Raw genomic sequence first — 14,418 nt, forward strand, 5'->3', positions numbered from 1 at the left:
ATAATTTATTATAATTATTTTAAATACTATTATATTACTCGAATTATATCCTTTAGGACGAAGACAGATTTATCTTCGGATATTCGACGAACTTTACAAACAAGGATTCTAGATTTGAATAAAAAGCAATAACGCTGGTGTCCTTTAGGGTCTTCGGCGTCTTGTACGTAATACCATCCCTAAAAATTTGTAATAATTGTGTAAAGTATAGTAAATATAAATGTTCAATTTGGTAAATATCAAGAAGTTATAAATCCTTCAATTCACTATTAAATTATGATATAACACACAAAAACACATGTTGCAAATAGATAGCAAAAATCCATGGACTGTAACAAAATTTGACCTTCGGTGATATTTATAAAACTTTGAAGATTAATGACGTCGTTCACTTACGTGTTTTAATAATCGGCCCAATTTATGTATAGTGCCATGAAATCCTTCTATATTTGTTAAAAATTTCGTGTCAGTAAATCGGTGTGGAATTGATAGCATCAATTCAAGAGCTCTTTCTAAGTCAGTGGTATCTTCTCCTATGAGTAATGAATATTTAACTAGTTCCTAATAAAATATAAAATAATAATTAATTATTTCGATGTACGTTTATCACAAATAAGTTGATAAAATTAATTAAAGGAAATATTTTCCTCTTTATCAAAATATTGCAGCAACTAAAAAATATTTTTAAATTATTAATTGCACAAATAACATCCCTGACTATGGTTAAGCTGAATTTTAATTTCTAAGAATAGCGAAAACACTATAAATTTAACAACGTTGTTTAAAGAATAAGAAATACGCTTATAAGTCCATATAGACAATTTACAAACTCAAATAACTTAAAAATTAGATAGTAAATGAGTATTGATACAATATAAAAGTCCAGTAAACAATTTTAAGATCAATTAAAGTTCTATAAGTAATGTAGAATATAAATGGGAACAACAATTATTTATATGACAAATCTATACTTCATTTTTAATAAGAGTAAAAAATATTTACATTTAATATATTTATATCCAATTTTTCATTGAGAAAAAAATAAAAACAAATAAAATATGACACATTTATTAAATATTTAAAAAAAATTATAATTTTAATCAAAAACTTTGTTTCATTAATCTTGTGTAATGTATTTTGTTAATATTTTATTTCTTCATTGCAGGCATCATAATGCATGTTTATGTAAATTATCCAGGTTTTTTTTCTGTATTAAATTATGTAAAGTGCTTAGTAACTAACCTTGAGTAGTAATTGATAATCGTTAATTCGTTGTATTGGTAATTTCAAGTGTTCCGAAAGAGCTTTATCATCACCAACTTTCAATCTCTCATCCTGAAATTGAAACAAAAAGTGAACATTTTATGTTATAGTTAACTTTTTTTCACTGGTGACCGAATTTCGACCCGACAACAGACAGTGTAAAAATATACTGCTGATGAATTTTCAGGAAATCGTCACAACAAGTGTGAGCGTTGTATGTATAAATAAAAAGTAGTCTTCACAGCTCTTCCGTTATAATCATGTATTTAAAATAGCGCGATTTAAAAATAAATAATCGCACACCAGTCCCCTGTGATCTATTAATTTTGTTAATTATAATTTAATTATATATGTATCTCATTTTATTATGATTATGTAATATATACGATTTTAAACTTTGTTACTTTCAAGTTGAATAATCTATTAAAAATAATAATATATAAAATATCAATAAAATCACTATTACATTCCAATAACTGTTTACAATGAAAACTATATCTATATTATTTTACCAACAAAAAATAAATTTAAAACATTTTTTTATTTTATATTTTAAATGAATTATTTTTCTAATTTATTCCTCTATCCCCAAATTACTTCAGAATCGAATTAAATCAGAAAACTTTTATTTGATTGTCATATAAATATTAAATACCTATATCATAATATATATCTTTGGTACGATATGTTATTTTTATTCTTACCATAAAATATTTAAATATATTATTTATTTTATCATATTTTATTGTCAATCAATTCTCAAAATTAGAAGCCCGTTTCCGTGTGTCTTATAATGGTAACCATAACGTAACCATTTTCACATATTGCAATATTACATTTTACTATTTAATTTATATTTGATCTTATGAATTGCGGTTTGCATTATTTAGAACAGTTGTAGGCCATAACTTGTTATTACCACTATAATATACACACATAATTATGATATACCTAGTATTATAATATCAAGTCTGCCAAAAGTGAGTGGCGTTCATCATTAGTAGATATTTAATCGCCTCCAAAGGGTATTTATAGTTTCACTTCAGAGAAATATGGTTTACTTTACCGATATTTTTTTTCATTTAACATTAAATTTATTCAACTCTAATATCCAGCAAGGTCTATTACAGAATATAGACAGCTTTCATTGTAATTTTATTATATGAAATATAATAAACATGGAATATAGATTATCAATGATAAATCGATAAATGAGGTATGTAGTATGTACTATACAGAATATTTGAATCGTACATCAATCGATCAAACAGTTTTAATACACATTTGATTTGTGTATCAGTTATTATCTAATGCATTATTATCAAACTGTAAGTGATACAAAAACATGGTGGAGGGGCAGTTCAAAATAAACGCTTCCGAGAGAGAAAAATTTTATTAACTAAATCACTATGTAATTTCAATTGCAACAAATAGTACATAAGCTGTTCATATAATTAATACATCTTAGTACCTTTATTCTACTTTCTACTTTTATAGAATATTAATAAATTAAAAAGTAATGTTAATTAGTTTACGGACTTACGAAAAGATTAACATAAAATGGCCTAATGTTATGCCCGTTGACGTATTTAAAAGATAATTTTAAAATATTTTAATCAACAATGGAAAAGTTTAGTGTGGCAGCATTGTAATGAAGGCCAGGCATTTGGCCAGCTTTTTTTGTTGTAAATTACTAGTAGGTAGTCCTATATATCAACTAGTAAGGCTCGTTTATATTGATAATTTAGACTATTTAGAGCTTAAGTTCGATTTAAGGTTGAAGCTTTAATTTGCAGGTGCAATTAATCGAATCAAAGAAAGTAAAAGATTTTTTAAGTCATTTAAATTAATTTTTAGTTAACTTAATTAAGTTAAAAGTTAATACATAGTATTTTTAAACATTTTACGAAGTTGAAAATTATTATTATTATTATTATTATTTGTTATTGTTTATGAGTTTATAATTATAACACTTGCCTATTTTATTTATTTACCAACTGAAAATTGTATAGTATTTATTCAGTATTTTTATATAGTATTTCTTTGAAAAAGAATTTAAACTTAAAGAAATATAATAGTTCTTATAATGATATATTATTTATATATTACATAATATTATAAATGTATTATTTTAATTTTTCTATGGTATTTTTCATAGTGAATATCACAGCAACGCCTTGCAATCAAATAAATAAACCATAAAAACCTAAATAATTTCATAATTAATCATAAAAACAAAAGATTTCATGTAAGTTCATAATTCACTATGTACAGTATAATACATATAATATATACCTATAAATAATATAGTAATAATATTATTATGGTAATTCTATTATAGTCACGTGAAGGACTTAAGTTTAAATAAAAAATTATAAACTATGATAATAATACATTAATACCCTTGAAGGCTTGAACCAAATGATTTTTGTTACGATAAATATATAAATAGAAATCAAGAAACAAAAAAATATTAAAGATTTGACTTGAAAAAGAGTTGGATTAGGCTATTTGGTTATTATGTACTATAGAGGAACTATTTCTTGAAATATTAATTATTAACAAAGTGAGCTTGTATAAATAAATAAATATATTATTATAAATATTATAAAATTATAATAATAATACTATATTATATACTATATATTAACTATATATATATATAGTATATATATTATATATTATATTTACTATATATTATAATTATTTTTTATTTTTATTTATTATTATAAATCCCTATATTACATAATTAACAGTTATGATTGTTCAAGTCAAAATAATCGTTTAAGAAAAAATATTATAGTAGTAACTTGATATCATAGAGTAAAGAATGTGCAGTGATTCGCGCATGGCGCATTAAAATAAATATTAAAAAACAATAAATACATTAAAATACAATAAATATTCATTTAATTACACATAATATCGATAAATTAAAAAAAAACATGATATGTCATTTATCCTTAAAACAAGAAATACTCATTTAAATATTTTAATTATGCCATAACTTATATCTCTAATTAATTAAAATTAGAGAATAAAATCACTAATTTCTGGTTATTCAAAAACATTTTTTTTAATAATCAATAATATTAAACCAATCACTAAATGTATCATTTTTTTTTTTTAGTTTAATTAATGGCTTAACTTTATCTTATCATTATTTAACTTATTTTGTAAATATAATCCTTATCGAAAAATGTATGATTTTTTTTTCCTGTGGGTGTATTATGTGTTTGTGGTATTTTGCACTATAAAAATCTTAAGAAATGTCATACTGTCTATTTCCAGCAAAAGGATTCTGCAAATGGCAGCTAGCCAATACTGTATAGTTGTTATATCTAATAACATTATATTTTTCTACATTATTTAAGAAACTATAAATGTTAATTCAAATAAAATATATATTAATGGAAAATATATTTCTACCAGTTAAATAGCGTTTATGTTCTTTACCTAATAAAATTTAACTTGATTAGTAATTAAATGAACAGGTATTAATATTTTTGCGTTCCTCGAATCAATCTACAATATGTGCTTTCATACTGAGGTATCTGCTGTAATATTATTTTATAATGAAGTATTTTGGCTTAATCTTTTGTATTAAAATTTACAATTAAGAGTATTTAGTTATATAAATAGATATATTTATTTTCTACAATTCTACACTATTTATACGTATAAGAATTTAATAAAACTGATTTTGCTCAAATAACATGATTGATGAGACAAGTATAATATAAAATAAATAAATAAAGCAGTAAATTCTAGCTACTAAACATTTTTGTGTACCTAATTAGAAATTACCTATAAATAAAACTTATCTAAATAATTATATAATATATTATGTTAATATGACAGGTATTATTTCATTAAATAATTTATTAATAATTCAATTGTTTACAATGTTTTTTTACTGATTTTATAGGTTATGTAATAATTTAAACGCACTATAATTGTACCGGGCTACATACAAAATGTATTAATTTAAAAGTTCACTAAAATTTAATGAATCGATCATTGATCACTTTTCACTAAATATTTTTAAGAAACCATTCTTATAGTCTACATATTTATCGATTTTAACTTCCTGTTTTAAAAATGTTGAATACATTCGTGATATAATATTACATCAAGGTATACGATGTCTATAAATATTATATATTTATAATGTTTAGTTATCATAGTATGATTTCTGTAATAAATAATTAAGATAATTTAAACAATACAATTTATAATTCACCTAGTTATAATGTATTATTTGAAAAACAAACATACTGAAAGTTTAGAGAAATAGAGAATACATATTCACATAAACGTATAGTAATTGAGGAACATTTAATAACATATAACAATATTTTATGCACATTAACAAAATATATATTATACATACCTCAAAATAATCGCGTACTTGATAATTGCATTCCAAAAAATCTTGTGCTTCTGGTTCTGTCTGACAATAATTAACATGCTTATCGAAATCTCTTTCCTGAAAATAAAGGTACATTATAATTTACGATGATTTAACGTTAAATTGATAACTTAAATATATATTAATAATGAATATTATTATTAACACGAGTAATAAGTAATAACTAATAAGTATTTTTTTTGTCTATACATTAATACAATAGTAGTGAACATACGGTTTTTTTTTTTGTTTAAATTATATTCATTATTTCATTAAAGATATGGTTTGATGTTAACTATTTTATGGAATTATATTATTAATTCTACCTATCGTTAACGTTATAATTTTTACACTTAACGAAAAAATCACCAAAACTATGACCTTAAAATTAGTTGTAGACTATAGTATATTATATTAATGATAATAAACAATAAAAGTAAAAAGAATATTTTCATTTATTTTATGTAATTATTCTTGTAGCTTTAGATGAATTATCAAAATAGGGACGTTTTAATCATATGTCGCCTTTATAATTTAAAACTTTAAAAGTGAATATTATTTGCACGTTTGATATGCCACTGTTGAGATAGTATAGACATGAGAAGTAACGTAGAAGAGAGTGCTTAGTTTCCGTATAATAAAAAATTAATTCACAATAAGAAGCGCTGAGATTTTTAGACAGCGATGCTCAACTGTTGTAGCTCACACCATTCTTTTTTAATTATGATTTTCTCAAAGAATTTTCTATCTATTATTAATTATATTCTATGTATCTTATTCTATTCAAAGGACATTTCCTATTAATTGTAAAATAAATAAATAATACCTTTGCCAGTTTAACTTGAGAATGCAATTAGTTAAGAAATTATAATTTTTTTGATATAAAATACTTATATTCCAAAAGATATTGTTTTTCAGGTGCTATTAATTTACATCTTATTGATTATATTGTATCCTGTTCAAATGATTTGTTAATATTATCTAGGTTCCAATATTGTATATTAATTAAAATTATTTTATCTTATGTATCTATTCTAGTTTACTAAAGTACAAATGAAGCATCTATATTATTGTCTAATATATTAACAGTTTTTATACTAAATAATATAATTTATTATAATATTTTTGTTTACTGTAATTGAGGTCTCGTCGGCGTTATATAAATAAATAAATAATTAATAATGATGTCACATAATTAATCTTTTATGTGATAAAATAGTCTGTAGTATATAATTTACCTTATTAAAACCGGGAACCCAAAAAACTTGTCATACTTGTTAGTATGACATAACTCACCTACTGATTATAATCTCGGACGCAAGTATTATGCACCGAGTTAAACTTCTATAATATATTGGTATTTAAAACTAAATGGGCGATGTCTATGAAAATATTTATAAATTTAAACTGTGTATAAATAAAAAGAATAAATATTTTATTAAATTTATATTAATTAATATTTTATGTTTATGAGTTATGACGTTTGCATAAATCCATTTTTATTCTTGGTGTGATTAAATTTTAAATGAATAAGAAAAAAATTATTTGATTTTAAATAGATACAGGTTCATGTTTGAGTAGTTAGGTGTATTAATAACTATTTTAATATTTTTACTTAACTACATAATAAGATTGATAATATAATCAGCAATTAAAAAGTAACTAAATATCAAGATTTGTTATAATAACAAATATATGTTTATAGAAGAACATTATTTAAGACCTATTTGTTATAAATAATAAAAAGGTTATTTTTTGAAGTTTTTAATAGCAAATTGTATTCAATTAGTTAGGGAGTATTCCGAAGTAAATCAAAAATCCTAGTATTTTTCAAAATAACTGGGTGGTTTCTATCATTTAAAAGTAGAAAACAATTTACAAGTTTTTAAAATAATCGATTTTATAATAGTACATAATTGAATAATCTTAAATACTTTATATATTCACCAAATATTTTTATTACAATTTTCAAAATATATATATATATTTTTTTATTGCTATTTATAGATATTTTAAACTTTCTGCTTTAAATATTTTTAAATTTTTGTATGATAAATAGGTATATGAATAAAAAAAATTGAAAATTGATCAAAAAAATAGGTTTAAAACTTCATTAGTGTTTCTTACAAATATGTACTACATTTTTTTTTTTTTAGAGGTTCAATTTAATTATTTGTTGAAATTGTATATTTATTTGTTGTATTTCAAATAATTTAATTTTTAGGAAATCCTTTTATTGAGATCCAATAAAATACGTAATATAAGTATACGGATATACCGAGTGTATTTTGTATATACGTGGTATTTTTTTGTTTTTATTGACGAGGAATTAATTTATCAGCAGCTTTATTAATAACTAATCAAAATTCAAATATATACTAATACATATATACTAATCATAACTATAAATATTGATTTAGTATAGGTACACTTACTAAACGAAGAAATGTTCTACCCATAGTTTTTGGTTCGCTAGCAGCATATTTTAATCCAGCAATGAGAACTCTGTGGAATTTTATAGAAAAACAAACAATTCATTAGATTTATAATATATTTTGAGGCATATTAATTAAAGGGTTATATTAAATAACTTACGTGTTATGAAATTGCGATATTTGTTTTAAATTGTTGAATATGAGATCTTTATTATCTCTCACTATTCTTGGTGCATCATTTAATTCTAAAGGATTTAAATATCTTTCTACTACTTCTTGAATATCTTGACCAAATTCTTCTTCAGTTTCTACTAATTCTGCGAGTACCACACTATAAAAAAAGTTTAATCATATATTCATAGAATTAAATTATATTAAATATGTATGTATCCATTGTTAATTGTTTTCATATAAAATACAAATATTAATTATTTTTTATAAAAAACCAAATTTTTACATATTATATTCAATATTATTTTTAAACTAATAACATAAAACATTGTTATTATAATTTTGTTTTATTTTTATTACCAAATAGGCCTAAGTTTAAAATAAAGAATAATTTAGTAAAGGAAAGACGATAGCTAATAAAGTTGTAGAGATAAAAAGATAAGACCAAAACCAAAAACTAGGATCATTGTTTACTATAACTACGTGTATAAAGTTGTACTGGCTAAAATTTTTTAAGGGAAATGAAAAGAAAATGGAAAAGAAGGTCTTGTTTAACGTAGATGGACTCTACAATTAAATTCTGATAAAAATGTTGGTGAATTTATTAAACTATTTATAAATTTGTTTAGAAGTTAGAGATTAGTTGTTTTTCTGTGGTTAGCAAAGATAGATAATTATAGGTGATGTAGGATCAAAGTATAATTATATGGGGGAAGAGGAGGAACAAGGTATATTCAAGAAAGTAAGAAACAATGTGCAAGACTCTTCGTTAAATGCGTTCAATATAATAGTAATAGAAGGAACAAAATTATTATTTGTTACTCGAATTATGGGTTAACAAGGGGTAAAAAGTGTTTCAAAAGGTAATTTAATTTTGAATTCAGATATTATTCTTTGGATGAAACATTTATGTTTCGATAGCTTTACAATTACAATTAATTTATATACTAAAATGTTCTGGGATATTTTTTCAAATTTTCAAATTTAAAACACTGTGTATTATGGATATAAAGATTCACGAATGGATATAATGTATAATGTAAATAAATATAATGTCGTAATCTATAATATTATAATTTCGGTCTAAACTATATTTATAAAGTTACTAACGTTAATATTATATAAGTAAATACAATTTTCGCAAAAAAATTGTATTTTAATTTTAAAATAGGTATGTCTTATTTTTAACAATTATTATAATTTTATTAAATTTTGGTCTTTTTGCACACTTAATAGAATTAATATATTTTGGTCGGGTTGTGATTGATAAATTGATTTAAATTGATTTAGATGTGGTCAGCATTTATACTGGAGTGAATAAATTAAATTTATGTTGTGCCTCATTAGATTGTGCCGAAAGCTGGTATCGTTATGAGACGTTAACCGATCACTCTACCTGTAAAAATATTTCTTAAATTGGTTTATCTTACTCTCTATTAAATTTTGCATCCTTTTTTGATAATGTTTGTCCTTCTGCTGGAACCACAGCAGTCGCTCTAACAGGAGCCGGTATTTTTTTTAGAATGCTATTAGGTACATATCCCATTTTAGTTGGCTCGTCAAGACTTTGAACCAATGACCTAAATCAATAATTAAAAATATTAATACAGCACATTTTTTATGTTGATAATAAAAATGATCAAAGCAATAATGCAATATTATAGCACTATATTAACAGCAATAAAAGCATAAAATAAATGTATACAATGTATGTATATGTTATTGTGTATTTAATACACTCATTGTATAATTATAAATAATTATTTAAAACACGCTAATACATATTAAAAGCATTATTTAAACTACTAAACTTCTTCAGTTAATGATTTTGTCTTTTAATATTTGATAGTCATAATTTTTTTATATAATTTTGTTTACTTAATACCAAACATTTATTTTTAAATACTTATCTATAATATTGTATATGCAATATACTAAAACTTGTGTATTATAGGTAAACATTTTGCTAAAAAATTTCGATACAAATCTGGCAAAACTCCTAAAGATAAACTTGGTGGGTGTATAATAAAATACATAAAAAGTACCTAAGTATATTGATTTATTTAGTTTTTACAAACGATTAAATCTATTATTATAGTAGTGCCACCATCACTCTATGATTATTTTTCACTACTATACTGTAGACTTGTTTATAAAATTTAAATAAAGACTTTGTTTATTAAAACCACGTAAGAGTACTATAAATAATAACAGTCTTAAAATTATATTTATGATTTTCGAGGAAAATATTATAAACTCTGCAGTTTCAAACATTTTATGAACATAAAACTTGTTGAGTATATATGTCATTGTATTCTTTAATTTAAGTGCAGTAAATAATTTAGAATTCAATTTATTATGTTAAGTATGGAAATTAATAATTTAATAATATTTTTTCAGAAAAAAAATAACTGACGGCCAAATTTATAAAAATATCTGCAAATTTATTGCTAAATATTTTGGCTAATTTGTCATTCAAAAACTAATAATCCTTAAGTTTCTAAATAGCATTATCTAATTTACATTGTTAACTCGTTATCTAATTAACATTAGATACTTTAATTATTTTTTTTCACTTCTAGTTGTATATAGAAGCGATAAATTTTATTATGTTTTGTTAAGTATCAGAGATAAACTTTGATTAAAATATGCTATTTTTGTATTTTCATATTTTACAATTTAAAAATGTAATTTCTATAAAGTGAAGGTTATACATATTTCAACTTATTTATGTGTTTTTACAATATTATAGTTGTCAAATTGAAATATGTAATGGATCAATTTGTTTTCTAAAAACTAAAGTTTTATTCACGGTGATATTTTTAATTAGACTAATTAATTAATTGCTATGATAATGATTTTTATGATTTGTTTTATATTTTTTTAAATAAAATGAGTAACTCATGGTTTTTAAAGTTTTAATTTTAATTTAAGTAGGTATAAACACTATAAACTCAATCAATCTATATTGAAAATAGGAATGATTGAAATGGTGGTTCCAATGGTTTGTAAATTTCTAATTTATGACCAGGTATTAAATATCATATGATAATGTGTAACAGCTTTTATTAGATAAACAATATTATTAAAAGTTATTGATATTCATTATAGAACTATAAATTATAAACTATATAAATATACGTTAGTTTTATTCATAAAATACAATAATATTGTCGTGCTAAAAAAGCAATACGTAAATATGTAATTTACTAATTTAGTACTTATAATCTCTAAGTAATCACTATTCTTAAAAGTAAACTAGCTTAGACCAATTACGTATTACGAAAATTAATAATAAAGACGACGAATCATTATTTTCTATTGAAAACACCTAGTATAGACAGTAATGTTTTAATGTTAAATGCTTTTATTTTAGAAACATACAGCAGGTATTATTTATTTGTGAAAATGATTGAATTTGAATAAACGGAGTAGGTATACAGTGATATAAAACAATATAATATGCATATTATTTCTATGTACGTGCATAACTAAACATATTATCAAATATTGTGATTGTGAATTTAACTATTTTTACGACGCGGCCCCAGTTCATTGTCCCTTCCATAAATATCTGCCATCTTCTTTTATATTATGATTTATAGTTGTTGTTTTCCAAAGCTGTATTTAACTTATTACTCATTACTCATTACTCGTATATTCCCATTTTCTGACAACAAAAATGATATTAGGTAACCGTTACATATCATGCATATAGTGGTTAAAATCCATAGATACTCGGATTAAATATTTTAATATTATTTAAAGACAATATTATGCATCATTAGGTAAAAACAAATGTTTTTTAATAATGTAGATTTTTGAATTTCTATATAAATTAATTTAATTTATAACAAAGTAGATTTTCAATATGTAATTTATTATGTCATAAGTTTTTAAAAATAAGTGACCTATTTTGTGTCTTGGTAAATAATAAGTAACGCAAAAAATAGACCGTTTAATGTTTGGTTCTTATACGTTCAAGTACCGTTCTATCACCCAAAGGTTTTATATAATAACAGCATTGCCTACATAAGTTGACTTCTACAAATAATAATTACTTAGGCCACCTAATAACAATTTTGGATGCCAAATCGTGTACAACAAGTCAACGTTTTATAAATTATAAATACACATACAAATAATTGTATAAAACTAAATGAATATTCAACAAAATGATTATAAACTTAAATTATGTTTTTATTGTACTAAACAAATAATTTTGATTTACTTATATATAATCACATTTTTTTTTCATAAAATGTTTTATTTTACAATTGTTTGTTTTAAAGACATATATTAAACTAATAGGTAATTACAAAAATTACTTAGATAAAATGTATAAAATCAGTAGATAATACTAATAAATAATTACACAGAGAAGTATATAATTATTATTAACTATATTTCTATAGCTAGGTAATGTAATTTTAAATATTTGAATATTGTGTTTTCTTACTGATATAATTTATAGCCAATTCGTGTAAATATAATTTTTGTTTATTCACATTATGACGTCTATTATGTCGTAGGTATAAAACTATAGGTATACTTAGATTTTAGTTGAAGTATACAGTATAATAATAAAATGCTGATTATTGTAAATAAACTTTTAAATTTTTTTTTTTAACGTATTTTAACATATTATAATAATATTTAACATATTAAACATATTTTTTTCTTAGATAAATATTTCAATATGTCTAAGAAATATTACAATCAATTAAAAATTACCTATGATAATTTATCGAATTGCATTGAAAATACAAAACAACAAAAATTTCCAAGTAAATGAATCTGTAAATGTACCATGATTTTATACTAAGTGTTTAAATTATTGAAACACGTGATAACAGATAAGAATATCTAGTCATATGGTAGTTATGAACTTAGCTTGAAATATAACACCACACTAATAGTTTCACATCAGTCTTTTCACAAAGATAAAATTTAATTAATTTGAATTGTAAATATTACTTAAAAGTAGAACTTTTAAGTTTCTAATTTTGTTACTAAGAAATAAAAATGTATTCATTAATACACTATATAGGTTATAACTAATGCATTTTAAATTAGTATTCATATTCTAAATATAAAATATATTAAAAAACAAACTAACTACAAAAAAGCAGTTGTTATTTTTTTTTTATGTTTCTATATACTTAAAGTATATTAAAATACAGGAAATACTTAAATTTCAATTCTATAATAATATAATAAAGCGTAACATCAGAGTCTTATAAGTAAGTACAAAAAGCAGCGTCAAGCGAGTAATAGCATCGTAAGTCAGCAATTTCAATATATGGACATATTTTACCCGTCTGTATCCAAGGGTTTGTGTTTGGTTGGATGTACTTTATTTGGTCGTACTGACATTTTATGTTTGGCCGCTGCATTGTCCAACAGTAAATTTCGTTTTACCTCGGCGCCCCTGATAACAAATTATATGTAAAGAACGCTTAAGTCCCTGCTTAGAAAACAACATTGGCCTTCATAGAAATAGTATTCGGTAGACCAATCATGATTTGACAGTTTGAAAACCTTTGCCAGAAATTCTCTAATTATAGGTTGTCTATTCGGCCTCAAGTCACTCAACTTCAAAATTATAAACTTAATTTGTAATATCTGCGGACAATGCGTACTCGCCAAAAATAATCAACAGTTTTTGTTTTTTCAACAAATTTCAATAACAGCGAATTCATGAGTGCGTTTTTAATATATATTTATATAATATATAATAACTTTTGTTAAATGGATTTTTATCGTTGTGTTTAAAACTTAATATCGATTAAAACATAGATACTCAAATTTAGAATATCTTTATTTTTACATTATAATATAATATGCTATAAAATGTTTGACAATTATTACTAAAAACAATAAATTGAAAAATGTTAACTAGTAGTTGCTAATTTTGATTTTGCTCATATTAACTTACATTGACGGGTCATCTTTTGATTGTTTTAGTACAACAACTCTATCACCGGGTTCTAAAATCAAATCATCTTCCTCATCAGCACCATCAACTGGTTCTGTTTCATAATCTTGAAGAACCTCGTATTCGTCTCCGCCCCCCTGTAAAAATCATGATTAAATTTATTTAGTTAAACATTAAACAAAATATTTACTTCAAATAAC

General features: G+C 22.7%; 1 protein-coding gene across 9 annotated transcripts in view; it reads right to left on the reverse strand.

Annotated features, from left to right (window-relative positions):
• The window catches only part of LOC113558771 (obscurin-like), a 56,801-nt gene that overhangs the window by 25,830 nt on the left and 16,553 nt on the right, over positions 1-14,418 (reverse strand). For 8 of the 9 annotated variants that reach the window (XM_026964307.1, XM_026964347.1, XM_026964338.1 and 5 more), the window contains 9 exons: positions 14,219-14,355; positions 13,598-13,711; positions 9,711-9,860; positions 8,270-8,440; positions 8,110-8,179; positions 5,657-5,752; positions 1,243-1,335; positions 397-561; positions 39-179 (listed from right to left, as the gene is read on the reverse strand). In XM_026964307.1, coding sequence (XP_026820108.1) covers positions 39-179; positions 397-561; positions 1,243-1,335; positions 5,657-5,752; positions 8,110-8,179; positions 8,270-8,440; positions 9,711-9,860; positions 13,598-13,711; positions 14,219-14,355 — 1,137 coding nt within the window. The remainder of the gene's footprint in view (positions 1-38; positions 180-396; positions 562-1,242; positions 1,336-5,656; positions 5,753-8,109; positions 8,180-8,269; positions 8,441-9,710; positions 9,861-13,597; positions 13,712-14,218; positions 14,356-14,418) is intronic. The other variant, XM_026964329.1, reaches the window with a different exon arrangement.

This window comes from Rhopalosiphum maidis, chromosome 4 (assembly GCF_003676215.2).
Source record: "Rhopalosiphum maidis isolate BTI-1 chromosome 4, ASM367621v3, whole genome shotgun sequence".
Lineage (NCBI taxonomy): Eukaryota > Metazoa > Arthropoda > Insecta > Hemiptera > Aphididae > Rhopalosiphum > Rhopalosiphum maidis.